Raw genomic sequence first — 22,229 nt, forward strand, 5'->3', positions numbered from 1 at the left:
TGCCCACCCAACTCACGCCCTGACCATACTAAATAAATACAAAAACAAAGGAAATAGAGGTCAGAACGTGACAGTACCCCCCCCCCAAAGGTGCGGACTCCGGCCGCAAAACCTTGACCTATAGGGGAGGGTCTGGGTGGGCGTCTGTCCGCGGTGGCGGCTCTGGCGCGGGACGCGGACCCCACTTCGCCATTGTCTCAGTCCGCCTTATTGTCCGCCTCCGTGGCTTACTCACCATGCCCACCCCTCTCAATGACCCCACTGGACAGAGGGGCTGCTTGGGACAGAGGGGCAGCTCGGGACAGAGGTGAAGCAGCTGCTCGGGACAGAGGGACAGCTGCTCGGGACAGAGGGACAGCTGCTCGGGACAGAGGGACAGCTGCTCGGGACAGAGGGACAGCTGCTCGGGACAGAGGGACAGCTGCTCGGGACAGAGGGGCAGCTGCTCCGGGCGGAGGGGCTCTAGCGGCCCCTGGCTGACTGGCGGCACTGGCGGCCCCTGGCTGACTGGCGGCACTGGCGGCCCCTGGCTGACTGGCGGCACTGGCGGCCCCTGGCTGACTGGCGGCCCCTGGCTGACTGGCGGCACTGGCGGCCCCTGGCTGACGGGCGGCACTGGCGGCCCCTGGCTGACGGGCGGCACTGGCGGCCCCTGGCTGACGGGCGGCACTGGCGGCCCCTGGCTGACGGGCGGCACTGGCGGCTCCTGGCTGACGGGCGGCATTGGCGGCTCCTGGCAGACGGGCGGCACTGGCGGCGCTGGGCAGACGGGCGGCACTGGCGGCGCTGGGCAGACGGGCGGCACTGGCGGCGCTGGGCAGACGGGCGGCGCTGGCGGCGTTGGGCAGACGGGCGGCGCTGGCGGCGCTGGGCAGACGGGCGGCGCTGGCGGCGTTGGGCAGACGGGCGGCGCTGGCAGAGGCGCCGGACAGGCGGGAGGCTCCGGCAGAGGCGCCGGACAGGCGGGAGGCTCCGGCAGCGCTGGAGAGGAAGGCTCTGGTAGCGCCGGAGAGGCGGGAGACTCCGGCAGCGCTGGAGAGGAGGAAGGCTCTGGACGGATGGGCCGGAGAGACAGCCTGGTACGGGGAGCTGCCACCGGAGGGCTGGGGTGTGGAGGTGGTGACGGATAGACCGGGCCGTGCAGGCGCACTGGAGCTCTTGAGCACCGAGCCTGCCCAACCTTACCCGGTTGAATGGTCCCGGTCGCCCTGCCAGTGCGGCGAGGTGGAATAGCCCGCACTGGGCTATGCAGGCGAACCGGGGACACCGTGCGCAAGGCTGGTGCCATGTAAGCCGGCCCAAGGAGACGCACTGGAGACCAGATGCGTAGAGCCGGCTTCATGGCACTTGGCTCGATGCCCACTCTAGCCCGGCCGATACGCGGAGCTGGAATGTACCGCACCGGGCTGTGCACCCGCACTGGGGACACCGTGCGCTCCACAGCACAACACGGTGCCTGCCCGGTCTCTCTAGCCCCCCGGTAACCACAGGAAGTTGGCTCAGGTCTCCTACCTGGCGTAGCCATACTCCCTGTTAGCCCCCCCCCAAGAAATTTTTGGGGCTGACTCCCGGGCTTCCATCCACGACGCCGCGCTGCCTCCTCATACCAGCGCCTCTCCGCTTTCGCCGCCTCCCGTTCTTCCTTGGGGCGGCGATACTCTCCTGGCTGAGCCCAAGGTCCTTTACCGTCTAGTTCGTCCTCCCATGTCCATACCTCCTCGCGCTGCTCCTGCTGCTGCTTTTTCCTTTGCCCATTACCACACCGCTTGGTCCTGTTGTGGTGGGTGATTCTGTAACGATTCTCCTCTTGTGAAGTAAAGGCGGACCAAAGCGCAGCGTGGTGGTTGTTCATAGTATTTTATTGACGACACTATACATGAACAAACTAACGGAAAAACAAGAAACGTGAGAACTCAAAACCTAATACAGCCTATCTGGTGAACACTACACAAAGACAGGAACAATCACCCACAAACAAACAGTGAAACCCAGGCTACCTAAGTATGATTCTCAATCAGAGACAACTAATGACACCTGCCTCTGATTGAGAACCATACTAGGCCGAAAACATAGAACTGCCCCAAAACATAGAAAAACAAACATAGACTGCCCACCCAACTCACGCCCTGACCATACTAAATAAATACAAAAACAAAGGAAATAGAGGTCAGAACGTGACACCAACACTTTTCAGCCCGTGAAGAAGGCCAGAATTATAAAGGAGAATTGTTGAAAATCCTCTTCACTTCAGTGTTTCAGTTGTTAGGAAATAGAGAGAGAGAGAGAGAGAAGCAAAGCAGGGGTGAGCTACTCTTAACTGTAAAACAGTAAAAAACTATACATAGAGTATCCAACCCTTCATGGTTTCTTAAGTTCTACCTTAATGGTGACAACAGCATAGAGCCAGCCCCAGCATAGAGCCAGCCCCAACATAGAGCCAGACCCAGTATAGAGCCAGCCCCAGCATAGAGCCAGCCACAGCATAGAGCCAGCCCCAGCATAGAGCCAGCCCCAGCATAGAGCCAGCCCCAGCATAGAGCCAGCCCCAGCATAGAGCCAGCCCCAACATAGAGCCAGCCCCAGCATAGAGCCAGCCCCAGCATAGAGCCAGCCCCAGTATAGAGCCAGCCCCAACATAGAGCCAGCCCCAACATAGAGCCAGCCCCAGCATAGAGCCAGCCCCAGCATAGAGCCAGCCCCAGCATAGAGCCAGCCCCAGCATAGAGCCAGCCCCAACATAGAGCCAGCCCCAACATAGAGCCAGCCCCAACATAGAGCCAGCCCCAGTATAGAGCCAGCCCCAGCATAGAGCCAGCCCCAACATAGAGCCAGCCCCAACATAGAGCCAGCCCCAGCATAGAGCCAGCCACAGCATAGAGCCAGCCCCAGCATAGAGCCAGCCCCAGCATAGAGCCAGACCCAGCATAGAGCCAGCCCCAGCATAGAGCCAGACCCAGCATAGAGCCAGCCCCAGCATAGAGCCAGCCCCAACATAGAGCCAGCCCCAGCATAGAGCCAGCCACAGCTCTTCATGTTTGGATACAATCTGCAGTAATGATTTTCCAATCCAAAGGGCTGCAAAATGCAGCCCTCTCTTCTCTTCCAGTAAATCATACTGCTTTCCCTTTCTTGGCATCCCATATAGCACACTATGCCCTAATTGTGCGTTACTTTTGGGATGCAACCTGTGCAGTTCATGTGTGATGCTGAGGTTAATGGTACTATCAGATGAAGACTGAATCTGAAGATAGTGAACTATCAGTATAAAAGGACTTTAGTGTGGTGAGTTGTGGTCAACCCTCTGATATTCCAGTTCTATGTATCAATGAGGATATAGTAGTATCAAGTAGTACATGATAGACTATCAACTGGGTGCTTCGAGCTCTGCATGCTGATTGGCTGACAGCCGTGGTATATCAGACTGTATACCACAGGTATGACAACATTTATTTTTACTGCTCTAATTACATTGGTAACAAGTTTATAATAGCAATAAGGTACCTTGTGAGTTTCTGGTATCTGGCCAATATACCACGACTGAGGGCTGTATCCAGGTTGTGTCGTGCATAAGGACAGCCCTTAGCTGTGGTATATTGGCCATATACTGCACCCCCTTAAGCCTTATTGCTTAAGTATACACTGAGTGTACAAAACGTTTAGGACAATGAAGGGGAGGAGACGGGTTAAAGAAGGATTTTTAAGCCTTGAGACAATTGAGACATGTATTGTGTATGTGTGCCATTCAGAGGGTGAATGGGCAAGACAAAATATTTAAGTGTTTTTAAACGGGGTATGGTAGTAGGTGCCAGGTGCACCGGTTTGTGTCAAGAACTGCAACAGTTTCCCGTGTGTATCAAGAATGGTCCACCACCCAAAGGACATCCAGCCAACTTGACACAACTGGTGGAAGCATTGGAGATAGTAGAATTCGACTTACCTTTCCTAATACAGGTGTAGCCCGCGCTGAAGATGGCCTGCAACAAAAAAACAGTAGAACTTAAAAGATGCTCCCATAATGAACCACTAACAGAAAACCCATTTTACAATAACACAAACACCCAAACACAACTGACTTTGAAATGTGTATGGTCTGGCCATGAGAACAACAGCAACCCAGGGAGACCTGGTGGCAGAGCTCCCTAGGAAGCGTACAGATGGACCCCAAATGGTACCCTATTATCTACACAGGGCCTTGCTCAAAAGTAGGGCACTATGTAGGGAACTGGGTGGTTCGCAGGCAACGTGTGTTTAATGAAGTGTAGGACTTAAAGCCACTTGCTTGATTTCTAAAGGAGCTGAAGGGAAATGTATACCTTCTAGGGCTCTCAATCAACTGGCCTCCATTAGAGCTAGTGACTGACAGAGGAAAGGAGGGAGAGACAGACAGATAGACAGAGGAAAGGAGGGAGAGACAGACAAGTAGACAGATAGATAGACAGAGGAAAGGAGGGAGAGACATACAAGTAGACAGATAGATAGACAGAGGAAAGGAGGGAGAGAGAGACAGATAGATAGACAGATTGAAGGAGGGAGAGACAGACAAGTAGACAGATTGAAGGAGGGAGAGACAGACAGGTAGACAGATAGACAGAGGGAAGGAGGGAGAGAGAGACAGATAGATAGATTGAAGGAGGGAGGGAGAGACAGATAGATAGACAGATTGAAGGAGGGAGAGACAGACAGGTAGACAGATAGACAGAGGGAAGGAGGGAGAGAGAGACAGATAGATAGATAGATTGAAGGAGGGAGAGACAGATAGATAAATAGACAGAGGGAAGGAGGGGGAGACAGACAAGTAGACAGATAGATAGACAGAGGAAAGGAGGGAGAGACAGACAAGTAGACAGATAGATAGACAGAGGGAAGGAGGGAGGGAGAGAGCGACAGATAGATAGACAGATTGAAGGAGGGAGAGACAGACAGGTAGACAGATAGACAGAGGGAAGGAGGGAGAGAGAGACAGATAGATAGATAGATTGAAGGAGGGAGAGACAGATAGATAAATAGACAGAGGGAAGGAGGGGGAGACAGACAAGTAGACAGATAGATAGACAGAGGAAAGGAGGGAGAGACATACAAGTAAACAGATAGATAGACAGATTGAAGGAGGGAGAGACAGACAGATAGATAGACAGATTGAAGGAGGGAGAGACATACAGGTAGACAGATAGACAGAGGGAAGGAGGGAGAGAGAGACAGATAGATAGACAGAGGGAAGGAGGGAGAGAGGGCTCTCAATACATTGTACATTGTACATTGTTAAAACACTGTATATATATATATATAATATGACATTTGTAATGTCTTTACTGTTTTGAAACCTCTGTATGTGTAATGTTTACTGTTAATTTTTGTTGTTTTTCACTTTATATTTTCACTTTGTATGTTGTCTACCTCACTTGCTTTGGCACTGTTAACACATGTTTCCCATGCCAATAAAGCCCTTGAATTGAATTGAATTGAGAGACAGATAGATAGGCAGATTGAAGGAGGGAGAGACATACAGGTAGACAGATAGACAGAGGGAAGGAGGGAGAGAGAGACAGATAGATAGACAGAGGGAAGGAGGGAGAGAGAGACAGATAGATAGACAGATTGAAGGAGGGAGAGACAGACAGCTAGACAGATAGATAGACAGAGGGAAGGAGGGAGAGACAGATAGATAAATAGACAGAGGGAAGGAGGGGGAGAACGAGACAGACAGACAGACAGACAGACAGACAGACAGACAGACAGACAGAGGGAAGGGGGGAGAGAGTGATAGACCGAGGGAGAGCGAGACCGAGGGAAGGAGGGAGAGAAAGAAAGACAGACAGAGGAAAGGAGGGAGAGAGAGACAGCTCTCCCTGGAACTGAGCAGCCTGCGACATCACTGTCAAACCCAGAGGGAAGGAACCTTAGTCTCCTCCAACAATGAGCTGGACGTATTCTGCCTCGCATTAGTCAGTCAGTCACATGAGAAGACACTGACAGCTGTAGAAGAATAATGACACTGGTCAGAAATTCAATGGTAATTTCATTATGTTACCTTGTTACGTGATCATTCTATATATTGCTTCTATGGAGGCTGGATTGTAATTGAAATATATTACATTCAGTTGCTAATATTCATGTTACCGCAGACATGAATGCCCTAAGACATTATTTCTGGTCAAAGAAAAAATTACTGATCGAATGGAAAAATCATTCCATGTTCAAAGCGTCAAACATACTACATATCTGTTACATTAAAGATGAAACATCGATGCCACTGTGCATTGTACATTCCAAGGACGTTTGGTTTTCAAAGGGAATTTAACATAAACGGAGGAAGGAGCTTTCATTAGTCTTTCAGCATGACTTTTTCACTGAAAACAAAGATATCATCAAACTCTCATAGGATGCATCGCCAATGGTCCATGGGGCTCTGGTCAAAAGTAGTGCAATAGGGTGCCTTTTGGGACATAGCCATAGGGCTGGCGGTGCTCTCTGTTATGGGCGCTAACTCACCGTGTAGCGGCTGGGCTGGCGGTGCTCTCTGTTATGGCAGCTAACTCACCGTGTAGCGGCTGGGCTGGAGGTGCTCTCTGTTATGGCAGCTAACTCACTGTGTAGCGGCTGGGCTGGCAGTGCTCTCTGTTATGGGCGCTAACTCACTATGTAGCGACTGGGCTGGCGGTGCTCTCTGTTATGGGCGCTAACTCATCGTGTAGTGGCTGGGATGGCGGTGCTCTCTGTTATGGGCGCTAACTCACTGTGTAGCGGCTGGGCTGGCAGTGCTCTCTGTTATGGCCGCTAACTCACTGTGTAGCGGCTGGGCTGGCGGTGCTCTCTGTTATGGGCGCTAACTCACCGTGTAGCGGCTGGGATGGCGGTGCTCTCTGTTATGGGCGCTAACTCACTGTGTAGCGGCTGGGCTGGCGGTGCTCTCTGTTATGGGCGCTAACTCACTGTGTTGCGGCTGGGCTGGCGGTGCTCTCTGTTATGGGCTCTAACTCACCGTGTAGCGGCTGGGCTGGCGGTGCTCTCTGTTATGGCAGCTAACTCACAGTGTAGCGGCTGGACTGGCGGTGCTCTCTGTTATGGCAGCTAACTCACCGTGTAGCGGCTGGGCTGGCGGTGCTCTCTGTTATGGCAGCTAACTCACCGTGTAGCGGCTGGACTGGCGGTGCTCTTTGTTATGGCAGCTAACTCACCGTGTAGCGGCTGGGCTGGCGGTGCTCTCTGTTATGGCAGCTAACTCACCGTGTAGCGGCTGGGATGGCGGTGCTCTCTGTTATGGGCGCAAACTCACTGTGTAGTGGCTGGGCTGGCGGTGCTCTCTGTTATGGGCGCTAACTCACTGTGTAGCGGCTGGGCTGGCGGTGCTCTCTGTTATGGGCGCTAACTCACTGTGTAGTGGCTGGGCTGGCGGTGCTCTCTGTTATGGGCGCTAACTCACCGTGTAGCAGCTGGGCTGGCTGTGCTCTCTGTTATGGGCGGTGGGCTAGGGGTGATGGGGCTGCTGATCCATTTGGTCTGGTCCACCACGGTGCGGGCATGGGGCACGCGGCCAACGTCCCTCACCCTCACCTGCAGGTGACGACACGTCTTCAGGATCCTCACCGCCTCGTCATGGGGGATGGCCACGAAGCTCCGCCCATTCACCTCCAGCAACTGGTCGCCCACCTGAACAGACAGAGAGGAGAGGGTGGGTGCACTGGTAGAGAGAGGGTGTGTATTCACACAGACACTGATACAGACACACACACACACACGCAAGTACACCCACACAAAAGTGCCATGGCTTTTTCTGATAGTCTTGAACATTCTTCCAACAGTCAAGGCCAGGCCAGTATTCAGGTGAAAGCAGAGCAGACATTCTGAGAGCTGCAGCTCAAGGTTCAGGCAATAACACAAAGTACACTGAAGCAGAACTTAGTGCACTCAAACCCACCACAGCGATGTGTAGGCTACGCAGTTTCATTATTATTATTAGCTACTGCCCTCACACACACACATATTATTCTGGAAACAATCTGCGGTTTTATTTCACCCTGGGAACAGGAGATACTAGCCTGGTCAAGCAGAATGACCGCTTCGCCCACCTTTCGTTTAGCTTGATACGTAAAGGGAAACAGCATGTGAGCTTTTGCAAGATTAGGCAGGTTTCACCAGGCTAAGGAACTACTAGGGAAAGACAGCAATTCAGTTTGATTGACTTAAACCAAGTAGGATCAATCTATGGCTAGTAATAAAAACAGAAAATGCTGAAAGGAGGATATCACTGACAGTAAGAGGCCAATTCTATAGAAGGAACATCATTCATAAAATACAACACTGGGGGAAAAAATCAATGGTTATTATCTCCCAGCCTATTCATTCTTCTAATGCACAAACAAAACACTTGACAGACGTGGTGATTTACAATCAAAGCTCTTCTTTGTTTTATGCCCTTTCCTATTCTTCCTGTTCCACATTCAGTTTCCACAAAGCAGTTCCGCTTTGATTTTAGCTTAGTAATTAGTAAGTAAAACATCTACTGATCTACAGGGGATACAACAGTAATCTGCAGTATCAATATGTAACGTGACTAGGATTTCATAGAAATTAGGTTCACAATGAAACAACTTCTATATACATTGGAGTGTGTGAATGTTGTTTTTCCATTTCTCATGTATTTTACTGGCCATCTCAGAGCATCAGAATGAGTTGGTCAGGTGAGTGGTCCGGAGTGGTATAGCTCCCACCCAGATACATGTTTATCTCTCTATCCTATCCAGCAGACATACAACATATGAGTTAGTCTAGCATGAAATAAAAGAGAACTGAGAATCTGACAAACACAGGAGAAGCTGAGGGGACAGTGGCATTACTGAACCTCTTCAATTGGCCTATTCTCTTTCCACAAGAGGAAGTAAAGGGAGAAATTAGTTATTGACGTCTCCTCTCCTCTCTCTCCCTCCCTCCTAACACTAATGCATTTACATTCAGAGGACGAATCAGCTTGAGTGAACCTCCATAACTCATTGAAGTGGAGGGAGGGATGGGAGGGAGGGAGGGTGAGAGGTCCTGATTTACACCCCCCAGTCGAGGTCTCTTGAGCTGCAGCCACTGGAGGGGAGGGTTTTTATTTAACCTTTATTTAACTAGGCAAGTCAGTTAAGAACAAATTCTTATTTACAATGATGACCTACCCCTGAACCACGGTGTCTGTGACACCTCTAGCACTGAGATGCAGTGCCTTAGACCGCTGCACCACTCGGGAGCCCCACTAGGGTGATTTTTGGGACATACCCACGGTCTGTGTCCCCTCAAACCTTCCTGCCTCTGTAATGCTTACTCTGTGACAATATGGGACCCCTCCAGCATACTGTAACTCAAATGCTCAAAGTAGATAGATTGAACCATCATTTCCAAGTGGCGTTTCATTGATCATCTGAGACGAAGTGTGAAATAAAATGGTTATGAGTCAGACAAGATTGAGAGGAGAGGAGCAATTTTACACACACAATGTTCTTGTCCTTTCTCAGAGAGAGAGATCAATGCAGAGTATTTTGGGCAGCCAAGACAGTTGGCTGACTTTTGGTGGTGTGTTTCCAGTTGGCCTGAGAGAGTAGCCATGGAGGAGACCAGTAGAGCAAATGGACAATCTCCCAAAGACAATAAATGTTATATTTCAGAGGGTCCTGTCCCGTTGCTAGCCAAAGAGTGCTTATCTGTGGATGAGAAGCGACAGACAGGCACATCAGTGGGCTGGCCTGTTGAAAGACAAGGTAATGGAAGGGCTGGAGGCTGGTCTGATCCCCATGGGGGAATTACAATAATTAAAGCCCATGTCAGGGCACAGAGATGGGACAGACGCATGATTATCTGTCACACCGTCCAACAGACAACAGCTGGATCCAGATTGGCTGATAGAGGTCCTCGTTACAGGGCTGACACCTGGACGGTTTGACGGTGTCTTATTGTTCCTGAGTGATAGGATGACTGATATCATGTATTTAGTGGAGTTTAGTTTACCCCCTGTCAGAGGAGAGGACAGGAGAGGAGAGGACAGGAGAAGAGTGGACAGGAGAAGAGTGGAGAGGACAAGAGAGGACAGGAGTGGAGGGGAGAGGACAGGAGAGTGGACAGGAGATGACAAGAGAGGAGAGGACAGGATGGGAGAGAACAGGAGAGGAGAGGAAAGGACAGGAGAGGACAGGTGTGGACAGAACAGGAGAAGACAGGAGAGAAGTGGAGATGATAGGAGAGGACAGGAGAGGACAGGACAGGAGAGGAGTGGACAGGTGAGGAGTGGGCAGGTGAGGAGTGGACAGGAGAGTAGTGGACAGGAGAGTAGTGGAGAGTAGTGGAGAGGAGTGGAAAGGAGAGGACAAGAGTGGACAGGAGAGGACAGGATGGGAGTGAACGGGAGTGGACAGGAGAGGAGTGGACAGGAGAGGACAGGAGAGGAGAGGACAGGACAGGAGAGGAATGGACAGGAGAGTACAGGACAGGAGAGGAGTGGACATGATAGGACAGGAGAGGACAGGACAGGTGAGGAGTGGACAGGTGAGGAGTGGACAGGAGAGAACAGGAGAGGAGGGGACAGGACAGGAGAGGACAGGAGAGTAGTGGACAGGAGAGAACAGGAGAGGAGAGGACAGGACAGGTCAGGAGAGGAGTGGACAGGAAAGGACAGGAGAGGACAGGAGAGGAGTGGACAGGAGAGGAGAGGACATGAGTGGACAGGAGAGGAGAGGAGTGGACAGGATTGGAGAGGACAGGAGGGGGAAGGACAGGAGAGGAGTGGACTGGACAGGACAGGAGAGGAGTGGACAGGAGAGGAGTGGACAGAAGAGGACAGGACAGTAGAGGACAGGACAGGAGAGGAGTGGACAGGAGAGGAGTGGACAGGAAAGGACAGGAGAGAACAGGAGAGGAGTGGACATGACAGGAGAGGAGAGGAGTGGAGAGGAGTGGACAAGAGAGGAGAGGACATGACAGGAGAGGAGTGGACAGGAAAGGACAGTAGAGGACAGTAGAGGAGTGGACATGACAGGAGAGGAGTGGACAGGAGTGGAGAGGACAGGAGTGGAGAGGACAGGAGAGGAGTGGACAGGAGAGGAGAGGACAGGAGTGGAGTGGACAGGAGTGGAGAGGACAGGAGAGGAGTGGACAGGAGAGGAGTGGACAGGAGAGGAGTGGACAGGAGAGGAGTGGACAGGAGTGGAGAGGACAGGAGAGGAGTGGACAAGAGTGGAGAGGACAGGAGAGGAGAGGACAGGAGAGGAGAGGAGAGGACAGGAGTGGAGTGGACAGGAGAGAAGAGGACAGGACAGGAGAGGAGTGGACAGGAGAGGACATGAGAGGGGAGGAGTGGACTGTCATGACAGGACAGGAGTGGACAGAAGAGGACAGGACAGTAGAGGACAGGACAGGAGAGGAGTGGACAGGAGAGGAGTGGACAGGAGAGAACAGGAGAGGAGTGGACATGACAGGAGAGGAGAGGAGTGGAGAGGAGTGGACAAGAGAGGAGAGGACATGACAGGAGAGGAGTGGACAGGAAAGGACAGTAGAGGACAGTAGAGGAGTGGACATGACAGGAGAGGAGTGGACAGGAGTGGAGAGGACAGGAGTGGAGAGGACAGGAGAGGAGTGGACAGGAGAGGAGAGGACAGGAGTGGAGTGGACAGGAGTGGAGAGGACAGGAGAGGAGTGGACAGGAGTGGTGAGGACAGGAGAGGAGTGGACAGGAGAGGAGTGGACAGGAGAGGAGTGGACAGGAGTGGAGAGGACAGGAGAGGAGTGGACAAGAGTGGAGAGGACAGGAGAGGAGAGGACAGGAGAGGAGAGGAGAGGACAGGAGTGGAGTGGACAGGAGAGAAGAGGACAGGACAGGAGAGGAGTGGACAGGAGAGGACATGAGAGGGGAGGAGTGGACATGACAGGACAGGAGTGGAGAGGAGAGGACAGGAGAGGACAGGAGAGGACAGGAGAGGACAGGAGAGGAGTGGACAGGAGAGGAGTGGAGAGGAGTGGACAGGACAGGAGAGGAGTGGACAGGAGAGGAGAGGACAGGAGAGGACAGGAGAGGAGTGGACAGGAGAGGACAGGAGAGGAGTGGACAGGAGAGAAGAGGACAGGACAGGAGAGGAGAGGACAGGAGAAGAGTGGACAGGAGAAGAGTGGAGAGGACAGGAGAGGACAGGAGAGGACAGGAGTGGAGGGGAGAGGACAGGAGAGTGGACAGGAGATGACAAGAGAGGAGAGGACAGGATGGTAGAGAACAGGAGAGGAGAGGAAAGGACAGGAGAGGACAGGTGTGGACAGAACTGGAGAAGACAGGAGAGGAGAGGACAGGAGTGGAGTGGACAGGAGTGGTGAGGACAGGAGAGGAGTGGACAGGAGAGGAGTGGACAGGAGAGGAGTGGACAGGAGAGGAGTGGACAGGAGAGGAGTGGACAGGAGTGGAGAGGACAGGAGAGGAGTGGACAAGAGTGGAGAGGACAGGAGAGGAGAGGAGAGGACAGGTGTGGACAGAACTGGAGAAGACAGGAGAGGAGTGGACATGATAGGAGAGGACAGAAGAGGACAGGACAGGAGAGGAGTGGACAGGTGAGGAGTGGGCAGGTGAGGAGTGGACAGGAGATGAGTGGACAGGAGAGTAGTGGAGAGTAGTGGAGAGGAGTGGAAAGGAGAGGACAGGAGTGGAGAGGACAGGAGTGGACAGGAGAGAAGAGGAGAGGACAGGAGTGGAGGGGGCAGGAGAGGAGAGGACAGGAGAGGAGAGGACAGGAGTGGACAGGAGAGGAGAGGAGTGGACAGGAGTGGAGAGGACAGGAGGGGGAAGGACAGGAGCGGAGCGGACATGACAGGACAGGAGAGGAGTGGAGGGGACAGGAGAGGAGGGGGCAGGAGAGGAGAGGACAGGAGAGGAGAGGACAGGAGTGGACAGGAGAGTAGAGGACAGGACAGGAGAGGAGTGGACAGGAGAGGAGTGGACAGGACAGGACAGGAGAGAAGAGGAGAGGACAGTAGAGGACAGTAGAGGAGTGGACATGACAGTAGAGGAGTGGACAGGAGTGGAGAGGACAGGAGTGGAGAGGACAGGAGAGGAGTGGACAGGAGAGGACAAGAGTGGAGAGGACAGGAGTGGAGTGGACAAGAGTGGAGAGGACAGGAGAGGAGTGGACAGGAGTGGTGAGGACAGGAGAGGAGTGAACAGGAGAGGAGTGGACAGGAGAAGACAGGACAGGAGAGGAGTGGACAGGTGAGGAGTGGGCAGGTGAGGAGTGGACAGGAGAGTAGTGGACAGGAGAGTAGTGGAGAGGAGTGGAAAGGAGAGGACAGGAGTGGACAGGAGAGGACAGGATGGGAGTGAACGGGAGTAGACAGGAGAGGAGTGGACAGGAGAGGACAGGAGAGGAGAGGACAGGACAGGAGAGGAATGGATAGGAGAGTACAGGACAGGAGAGGAGTGGACATGATAGGACAGTAGAGGACAGGACAGGTGAGGAGTGGACAGGTGAGGAGTGGACAGGAGAGAACAGGAGAGGAGAGGACAGGACAGGAGAGGAGTGGACAGGAGAGGAGTGGACAGGACAGGAGAGGACTGGAGAGTAGTGGACAGGAGAGAACAGGAGAGGAGAGGACAGGACAGGAGAGGTCAGGAGAGGAGTGGACAGGAAAGGACAGGAGAGGACAGGAGAGGAGTGGGCATGACAGGACAGGAGAGGAGTGGAGGGGACAGGAGAGGAGGGGGCAGGAGAGGAGAGGACAGGAGAGGAGAGGACAGGAGTGGACAGGAGAGGAGAGGAGTGGACAGGAGTGGAGAGGACAGGAGGGGGAAGGACAGGAGAGGAGTGGACTGGACAGGACAGGAGAGGAGTGGACAGGAGAGGAGTGGACAGGAGAGGACATGAGAGTAGAGGACAAGACAGGAGAGGAGTGGACAGGAGAGGAGTGGACAGGAGAGGAGTGGACAGGAGAGGAGTGGACAGGAGTGGAGTGGACAGGAGAGGACAGGATATGAGAGGACAGGAGAGGAGTGGACAGGAGAGGAGTGGACCGGAGAGGAGTGGACAGGAGAGGAGTGGACAGGAGTGGAGTGGACAGGAGAGGACAGGATATGAGAGGACAGGAGAGGAGAGGACAGGAGAGGAGTGGACAGGAGAGGAGTGGACCGGAGAGGAGTGGACCGGAGAGGAGTGGACAGCAGAGGAGAGGACAGGAGAGGAGAGGACAGCAGAGGAGAGGACAGCAGAGGAGAGGACAGGATAGGATTGGACAGGAGAGGAGAGGACAGGAGATGAGAGGACAGGAGAGGAGAGGAAAGGAGAGGAGTGGACAGGAGAGGAGTGGACAGGAGTGGAGTGGACAGGAGAGGACAGGAGATGAGTGGACAGGAGAGAAGAGGACAGGACAGGAGAGGAGTGGAGAGGAGAGGACAGGAGAGGACAGGAGAGGAGTGAACAGGAGAGGAGTGGACAGGACAGGAGAGGAGTGTACAGGAGAGGACAGGAGAGGAGTGGACAGGAGTGGACAGGAGAGGACAGGAGAGGAGTGGACAGGACAGGAGAGGAGTGTACAGGAGAGGAGTGGACAGGAGAGGAGTGGACAGGAGAGGACAGGACAGGAGTGGACAGGAGAGGACAGGAGACGAGTGGACAGGAGAGGAGTGGACAGGAGAGGAGTGGAGAGGAGAGGACAGGAGAGGACAGGAGAGGAGTGGACAGGAGAGGAGAGGAGTGGACAGGAGAGGAGTGGACAGGAGAGGAGAGGTTTCTCTCAGCTTCTGCAAAATAGCTCCAGAAAAGGTAATGAAAGAGCAACATTGAATTAGCCTCATTAAACCAGCCTGATCTCGCTAGCTCACATGCTGGTTCACTGCAGATATCAAGACATGAGCACAGCATTCAATCTGCTTGACCAAGGTAACATTGTATGTCCCTGCTTCTCAAAAGTATTTCTCTAACACATCATTCACAGGGCTATGCATCACTTCATCCATGTATTACCAACAGGTTATAGAACATTAACCTGTGTATAATTGGATGGATAATTGGTTTTAGGAGTGATCCATGTAATTCCATCTCATGCAGTGATGTAGCTGGTGTGTAAACTCTGATTGTCAGTCACAGTGAAAAAAGATACGCTCCCTATCCTTCCAATACTTTTTCGAAATCTAAGCATGGTCTCTTGAAAGATTGAATAAGATGCGCTTGACATTTTGGCAGTGTTTATTTGACAGAGAGATGAAGAGCTGAGGGCTGTGTTGTGCTCCCCCACCCCCATTTGCCCTCAGAACAGCCTCAATTTGTCTGGGCATGGATGTACAAGGTGTTGAAAGTGTTCCACAGCGATACCGGCCCATGTTGACTCCACTGCTGCCCACAGTTGTGTCAAGTTGTCTGGATGTTATTTGGGTGGTGGACCATTCTTGATACTCACGGGAAACGGTTGAGCGTGAAAAAACCAGCAGCATTGCAGTTCTTGACACAAACCGGCGCGCCCATTTACCCTCACAATCCATGTCTCAATTGTCTCAAGGCATAAAAATCCTTGATGCCTGCGAGATCTATTTCGAACCCAGCCATGATACTATGGTGCCATGGTTCAGTCATTCTGTTTACAAGCTCACTAGTCCTGCCTCAGTCATCTGAGTTGAAAAAAAACAGCAGACTAAAGAATGCAATGACCGACCCTTTTGTACATATGATATTTTTGTCAGTTAAAAAGTGTCTGCCAGGTTTCGACACAGCGAGATGGACCACAGAAGATTCTTACCCCCTTTGCTTCACGGCGTCTGAACCTTGTGGTTGCGTTTTATTCGCTGTTGTTACGTTCCCCAGTTTATGTGTTGTAGTTTGTGTATTTGCATGTGTTTTATTTCAGGAAATGGCTTCCTGAAATCCCTCAAGCAGCTGATTGGTCGACTCCAGGGCTAATTGGAGAGCTGACCCCGCCCCCTCGTCAAGACACAGCTGTCTCCAGTTACATTCATTCTGAAGCTATATAAAAGCCAGTGTTCTATTCAGGAGAGAGATTTGGAGGTAGGGATTGCTGAGTGAGATTTTGGAGGTCATTGCATAGAGATTTGCTAGAGATATTTTGCTGGGAGGTCATTGCAGAGCGATTGTTTGTGATAGAGAGTTTTTGCTAGAGGTTGATTTTGCTGGGAGTTCATTGCTGAGAGTGGGTATGTTCTGTGAGTTTGTTGCTCAGAGCTCACAGCTCATGATGAGGGGCGAACTTCATCAACATTAGATATGATGGTTATTTGATGTCCTCTGTTTCTTAGTTTGTAAAATTGTTTAATATTCTGTTTCATTTGTTCCCAGGGGAGAAGGGGAAGGCACCTTGGGAGTGTTTAGGCAAGAGGCCCGCGGGCATACATATACCCGTAGTATATTCACTGTCTAAGCACACTAGGTAAGACCTGGTCGGACCACCCCCTGTATTTTGGTTAGGGCACCAGGTGGTGCTAAATTAGGTAAGTAGTGGGTAGGCAGGTACGATAGGAGAGGGGGCTTTGAGATTTCTTTCTTTGCTTTGGTTCCGTCCAGCCCCTTTTCCCCATATTACCGTGTACGGGAATAAAGTCCTTGTAAAACGGTACCACATTCTGCCTGTTGTCATTCTTACTCGCACCTACAGTCCATACCTCTTTCGCTTCACAGAGAGTTTAGTTGTAGCAGGGGGTTGCGTTCCCTCTTCATAGAGGCGTGCGTAACATAATGGGCCATCATAATGGGCCATCAGCCATCTCTAAGTTTTTTGAAGCGCCCTCTATTGATTGTTTGGGTAGGTTTCGTAAAGTAGACCTTATAGCTATAGCTGACCATTATGGATTTGTTGTCCCTGAGAAAGCCCTAAAGGCTGAGCTTTTGCTGCTAGTCAGGGAGGGTTTAGTGAGAGAACGGATTCTCTCATTGCAAGGAGAGGAGACGGGTAGACCTTCCGATGCCAAGTCGGAGGACAAGGCGGAGGAAGGGGTTCCTCGTACCCCTTTTACATTGCCCCGATTCGATCCTTTATCTTCTGCTTCGGGTCGTTCAGATGGAACTGCTAGGCTGAAGGTGAAGCTGGCTCGGTTAGAAATGGAGCAAAAAGATAAAGAGAGACGGATGAATTTTGAACTTGAAATTAGGAAAATAGAAGCTGACAAGGAGGTGAGGATCCGACAACTGGAGCTAGACGCTGGCTCCAGTGCGACTCCACAAGCTGCTCCTCATCAAACCCACTTCGATGTGAGTAAAAACATAGCTTTAGTCCCTCCATTCCGAGAGTCGGAAGTTGATTCTTATTTCTCTGCGTTTGAGCGTGTGGCCGCTGCGCTGCATTGGCCACTCGAGGTTTGGCCGCTCCTGTTACAATGTAAATTGTCTGGGAAAGCCCAGGAAGTAGTAGCTGCTCTCTCCCTGGAAGACAGTTTACACTACGATACAGTTAAAACTACCGTGTTGCGGGCTTATGAGTTGGTGCCTGAAGCTTATAGACAGCGCTTCAGGAACCACAAGAAACCCTCTCACCGTACATTTGTTGAATTTGCTAGGGACAAAGAGTCTCTGTTTAGTCGCTGGTGTTCAGCCAGCAAAGCTAACACCTTTGCTGATATTAAGGAACGGTACATCCCGCTTATGTACGGACTATCGTCGCGTAAATGCAGTTACAAAGTCTGATTCTTTTCCTCTACCTCGCTTAGATGACTGTATTGATAGAATAGGCTCTGCTGCTTACGTTAGTAAGTTAGATTTGTTAAAAGGTTATTGGCAGGTGCCTCTGACCTCTCGAGCTTCTGACATATCGGCTTTTGTTACGCCAGATAACTTCGTACAATACACTGTGATGCCCTTTGGCATGTGTAATGCACCTGCTACTTTTCAGCGGCTAGTTAACATTGTGTTTGCAGATCTGCCAAATTGTATTGCTTACCTTGACGATGTGGTGATTCATTCGTCTACTTGGTCTGATCATCTCTCCACTTTGAAAAGTGTGTTTCAGCGGTTGGAGAAGGCTTCTTTAACCCTCAATCTGGCCAAGTGTGAGTTTGGGAAGGCTACAGTGACTTACTTAGGTAAACAAGTGGGACGTGGTCAAGTGCGCCCAGTAACTGGCAAAGTGGAAGCAATTTTTGCTTTTCCTGCTCCCACTACTCGCCGCCAGTTGCGCAGATTCCTGGGGATGGTAGGGTACTATCGTACTGTTATATAAGTATTCATACACATAGCTCATATAAACATGACAGTCCGTCGTAAGAACACATACACCCAGCCACAAGACTGACCCCCTCTATTGGTCGGATGCTCAGGATAAGGCTCTGCTGTGCACCAATGGGGCTTCTGCTCTGGCTAGAGCAAGGCCCGCCTCCAACCCTCCGACCAGTCAAGAAGACCGAAACGACAAGACTCCACCTACTTTATTCTATGTATAAAAATGAATGTAACCGTTGTATAGGCCTCTTTTTCACCTGGCTCCTTGCCGAGTTATGTGAACTAGGTCCGTGCACGTAAAACTGCGGGACAAGATATCTCTGACTCATTAAAACTGTCTTTTGTTACAACTGAAATCCACTCTGTCCAGCGTCCGTGATTTGGTCTCAACTCTCCAGTATTTGAACACTAACAAAACTTGGTAGCAGAGGATGGTTATTCTTGAATTCGATCTATTATAAGTTAGTGTGAGAGGACAAGACTGATCACGGCTAAAAAATCAGACGGAAGAGTGACTTCCCCAGCCATTCATCTTGCCTCAGGAAATCTGATCGGAGCGCTCTATATAAGGTGAGCAGAGCCCGTTATATCGAAATCTGCATATTGTATTATAGCCTAAACCAAATTTTGATCAGAAAGTACTGGGCGTGAGTATGAATCGGTGCCCAAATTTTTACATAAGAACCTAAGACATTGATCGGGGAGATCTTGTTTTGCTCGTTTTTATTTTTTATTTGTATTTTTATTTTTTATCAATTGGCCTATTATTAGAAGTGTAGTATGCATGTAAAAGATCCTATTAAATAAGTGCTTACTGTTTAATTGGTTGTGGTTTAGAAGTGTAGTATGCATGTAAAAGTTCCTATTGAATAAGTTCTAAACTGTTTAATTGGTTGTGTTTAGAGGTGTAGTTAATTAATAGATCGACTGAATCTGCATGTAAAAGATCCTATTGAATAAGTTGTAAACTGTTTAATTGGTTATGTTAGAGGTGTAGTCGAATAGATATAGGATATGTAAGTTTGGCCTTCCACAAGACAGAGATCGGGAATGATGTGGCTATTGCACATCAAACAATAAACATAATATGAACCAGAGTTGACATTCCATGATTTGGAGATGGGGGAAATTAAATTGAAAGAAACGTTTGTCGCGGAGTAGGTTGGGATACGTAACTGGGCTATTAGGCACACGTGCTGGTAGACAAAGCCACCTTAGTATCGAATGGCCGTGCAACTTTGATTGACAGCAGCCGGGCTGGAATACTGATTTTCGTTTTTCATTCCTGTTGATATTGCCTAAAGTTTAAAATTATTCTGACAATTGCTATAGAATCGCTGGAATTTACTGATATAAGTTCATAAAGGAACTTACTGAATTGTTTCTAGAAAGTATTTAAATAAGCCGCCGAGCTTAGTACAGACTTTGTTTGACAGACGCTAAAAGCTGCACACTGATTTTGGGGTTTTTCTATTCTATCCATATTTCCTAAAGATATAGAATTATTCTGACAATTGCTATAGAATCGCTCGAATATACTGATATAAGTTCATAAAGGAATTTACTGAATTGTTTACAGAAAGTATTTAAATAATTCACTGAACAACTCTTAGTTGTCTAGAAATTCTATCTATATTTCCTAAAGAGCTAGAATTACTCTGAAAATTGTTATAGAACCGCATATATTCACTGATATATTGTTCCAAAAGGAAATCGCCGAATCATTTCTAGAAAATACCTAAACGAATCGCTAAACAAATTCAAATAAAATACCGGAGAAACACACGTGGCGGGCGTCACATACTGATAACCCCCTTTGTATGCGAGGGTGAGGGTGGAAGAGATAAGCCACAGCCAGTACAGCAGTACGGGCTAAGCATACAACGATAGAAATAAACACCACATAGTGAGGATTGAATATACCTAAATAACGCATTATACACATTATCAGACGACTTAGATAAAATGTCTGCAGCCATCACGCCCAAACAAATGATTGCAGTAGAAACTCAAGACCAAGGGGAGCAGCCAGATAACACTCAGATCGTGGCACAGACTGTCTCTCAGATGATCCAACAGCAGGCAGCCCCACCACCCCATTACCCTCCCCCACAGCGGTATATCCTGCAACGGCAACGGGCTCAACGAGGCCCCTACACTGGACCATACAGAGGGGGAAACTACCAGTGGTATAACTGCGGAATTCCCGGTCACTATGCCAGATATTGCACGAAACCACTCTCCCCGCAGCAACAGCAATGGAGAGAAAGAGGAAGAGGACGTGGAGGGGCACCAGGAAGAGGAAGAGGACGCTCTCCTAGACACATGCAGCAGGAGCAGCAAGATTACAACCAACCCTCCCACTTCAACACCTGATCACCCAGTAAGAATGATGAGGATGCCACTCCTGCCGATGACCACACTGTCTGAAGCCCAAGAAGTGTACTGGCTAAAATGCCTACCCACAGGGCCTGCCACCCCTCACATCCAGTTTAAGTTCAACCAACTGAAAGCTCAAATCTACACTCTGCACCCATATAAGACTCCCCAAGCTGAGATCCATTGCACACTCAATGCAACAGAAACTGATGACTGCCTCTACACTGCAGACTGGGACGAAGACATGATGCACCTGACCCCACCTATCAGGTGTTGTACCATTGGGTGTGGCCCAGAGGGGGTGGCAGCACCGGTCATCCTACGATCAAGGAACCTCCATGCACCCCTGGCCTGGACGGCTGAAGCATCAACAGCCATAGCACTCCTGAAAACAGATCTATCAGCGGCAGCAGCTCTGACTGCACCTGACTACAAGAACAAGTTCCATTTGGATGTTTCTGAAAGGGAAGGATTCACCTCATCCGTCCTATTCCAGAAACAAGAGGGGGAGAGAAGGGTCTTGATGTACTACTCTTCAAACTTGACCACATTGAGGTAGGACAGTCAACATGCTCCAGATACGTTGCTGCAGTAGCAAAAGCTATTGAAAAAACAGCTCACCTCGTGATGTCACCCTTCAATCAGCCATCATCCCTCAACCAGCATCGGCCAAATTAGCTGAAATCATCGGATTGACGCAGGTCCTCATCAGAGGAAAAGGAAAGACTGAATATCTATACAGACTCAGCCCATGCCCATGAAGCAGGCCACACTGATGGACCCAGAACTTTTATGAGAAACACATGGCCCCACACACGAAGGCAAACTAAAGACCCTCCAAAAAGGCCTCGCACATCTGGTGGCACCCTCACATAAAAAATATGACTGACTTATTTTATGACGATGATTTATTTTGTGACGAATGCAATGGTTGTGACAGACACAACCCAAAGAAACCATATCAAACACCAATGGGCTCATACGTAATACCTAATGCATGTTTTCAGGATATTAGTATAGACTACACCGACATGGGCCCCGAAAATTTATCTAAAGGCAAACTCTATCTCCTAGTCATAGTAGATAGGTTCTCCAAATGGGTAGAGGCAATAATAACAAAAGGGGAGGATGCTAGGTCAGTCTTTGAGTGGCTACAAACCAAACTAATACCCAGGTATGGCATCCCAAGACAAATCAAATTTGACAAATGGCTTACATTTAACAAACACCTGAGACAGGTGGAAGAAAGATTTGGCATAACCCACAGATTTGGATCTGTGTACAGGCCCCAATCCCAAAATCTGGTGGAACAGCAAACCAAAAGCAAAAGCTAAGATAGCTAAAGTATGTGCCTCATGGGATAATGACTGGTAGAGTCATGCATGGTCCACCAAGGGAGGGAGGTCATATGCCCGCCCTTGATGTACAACAAATTGTAATGTCTAATTATGTGAAAAAACTGACGGTTCTCTCTGCAGCACTCTCTACCCAGGTTCACAAGGTCCAGGAGGGGGAGCTGCCGGGGGACACGCCACTACTGAAGGTAAAGGTTGGTGACGGGGTGAGGGTTACAGTCCACAAGAGAAAGTGGCTGGAACCCAGGTGGACTGGACCGTACGAAGTGAAGGAGGTTACTTCACACTCAGTCCAGGTCAAAGGTAAATCAGGCACACCTTGGCACCGCCTTACACA

At 50.4% G+C, this 22,229-nt stretch overlaps 1 protein-coding gene across 1 annotated transcript in view; it reads right to left on the reverse strand.

Annotated features, from left to right (window-relative positions):
• Positions 1-22,229, reverse strand: part of LOC139389952 (whirlin-like) — an 81,340-nt gene that overhangs the window by 22,491 nt on the left and 36,620 nt on the right. The window contains exons 4-5 of the mRNA XM_071137001.1: positions 7,421-7,647; positions 3,938-3,974 (exon numbers count right to left, since the gene is read on the reverse strand). Coding sequence (XP_070993102.1) covers positions 3,938-3,974; positions 7,421-7,647 — 264 coding nt within the window. The remainder of the gene's footprint in view (positions 1-3,937; positions 3,975-7,420; positions 7,648-22,229) is intronic.

This window comes from Oncorhynchus clarkii, chromosome 30 (assembly GCF_045791955.1).
Source record: "Oncorhynchus clarkii lewisi isolate Uvic-CL-2024 chromosome 30, UVic_Ocla_1.0, whole genome shotgun sequence".
In the NCBI taxonomy this organism is placed as follows: Eukaryota; Metazoa; Chordata; class Actinopteri; order Salmoniformes; family Salmonidae; genus Oncorhynchus; species Oncorhynchus clarkii.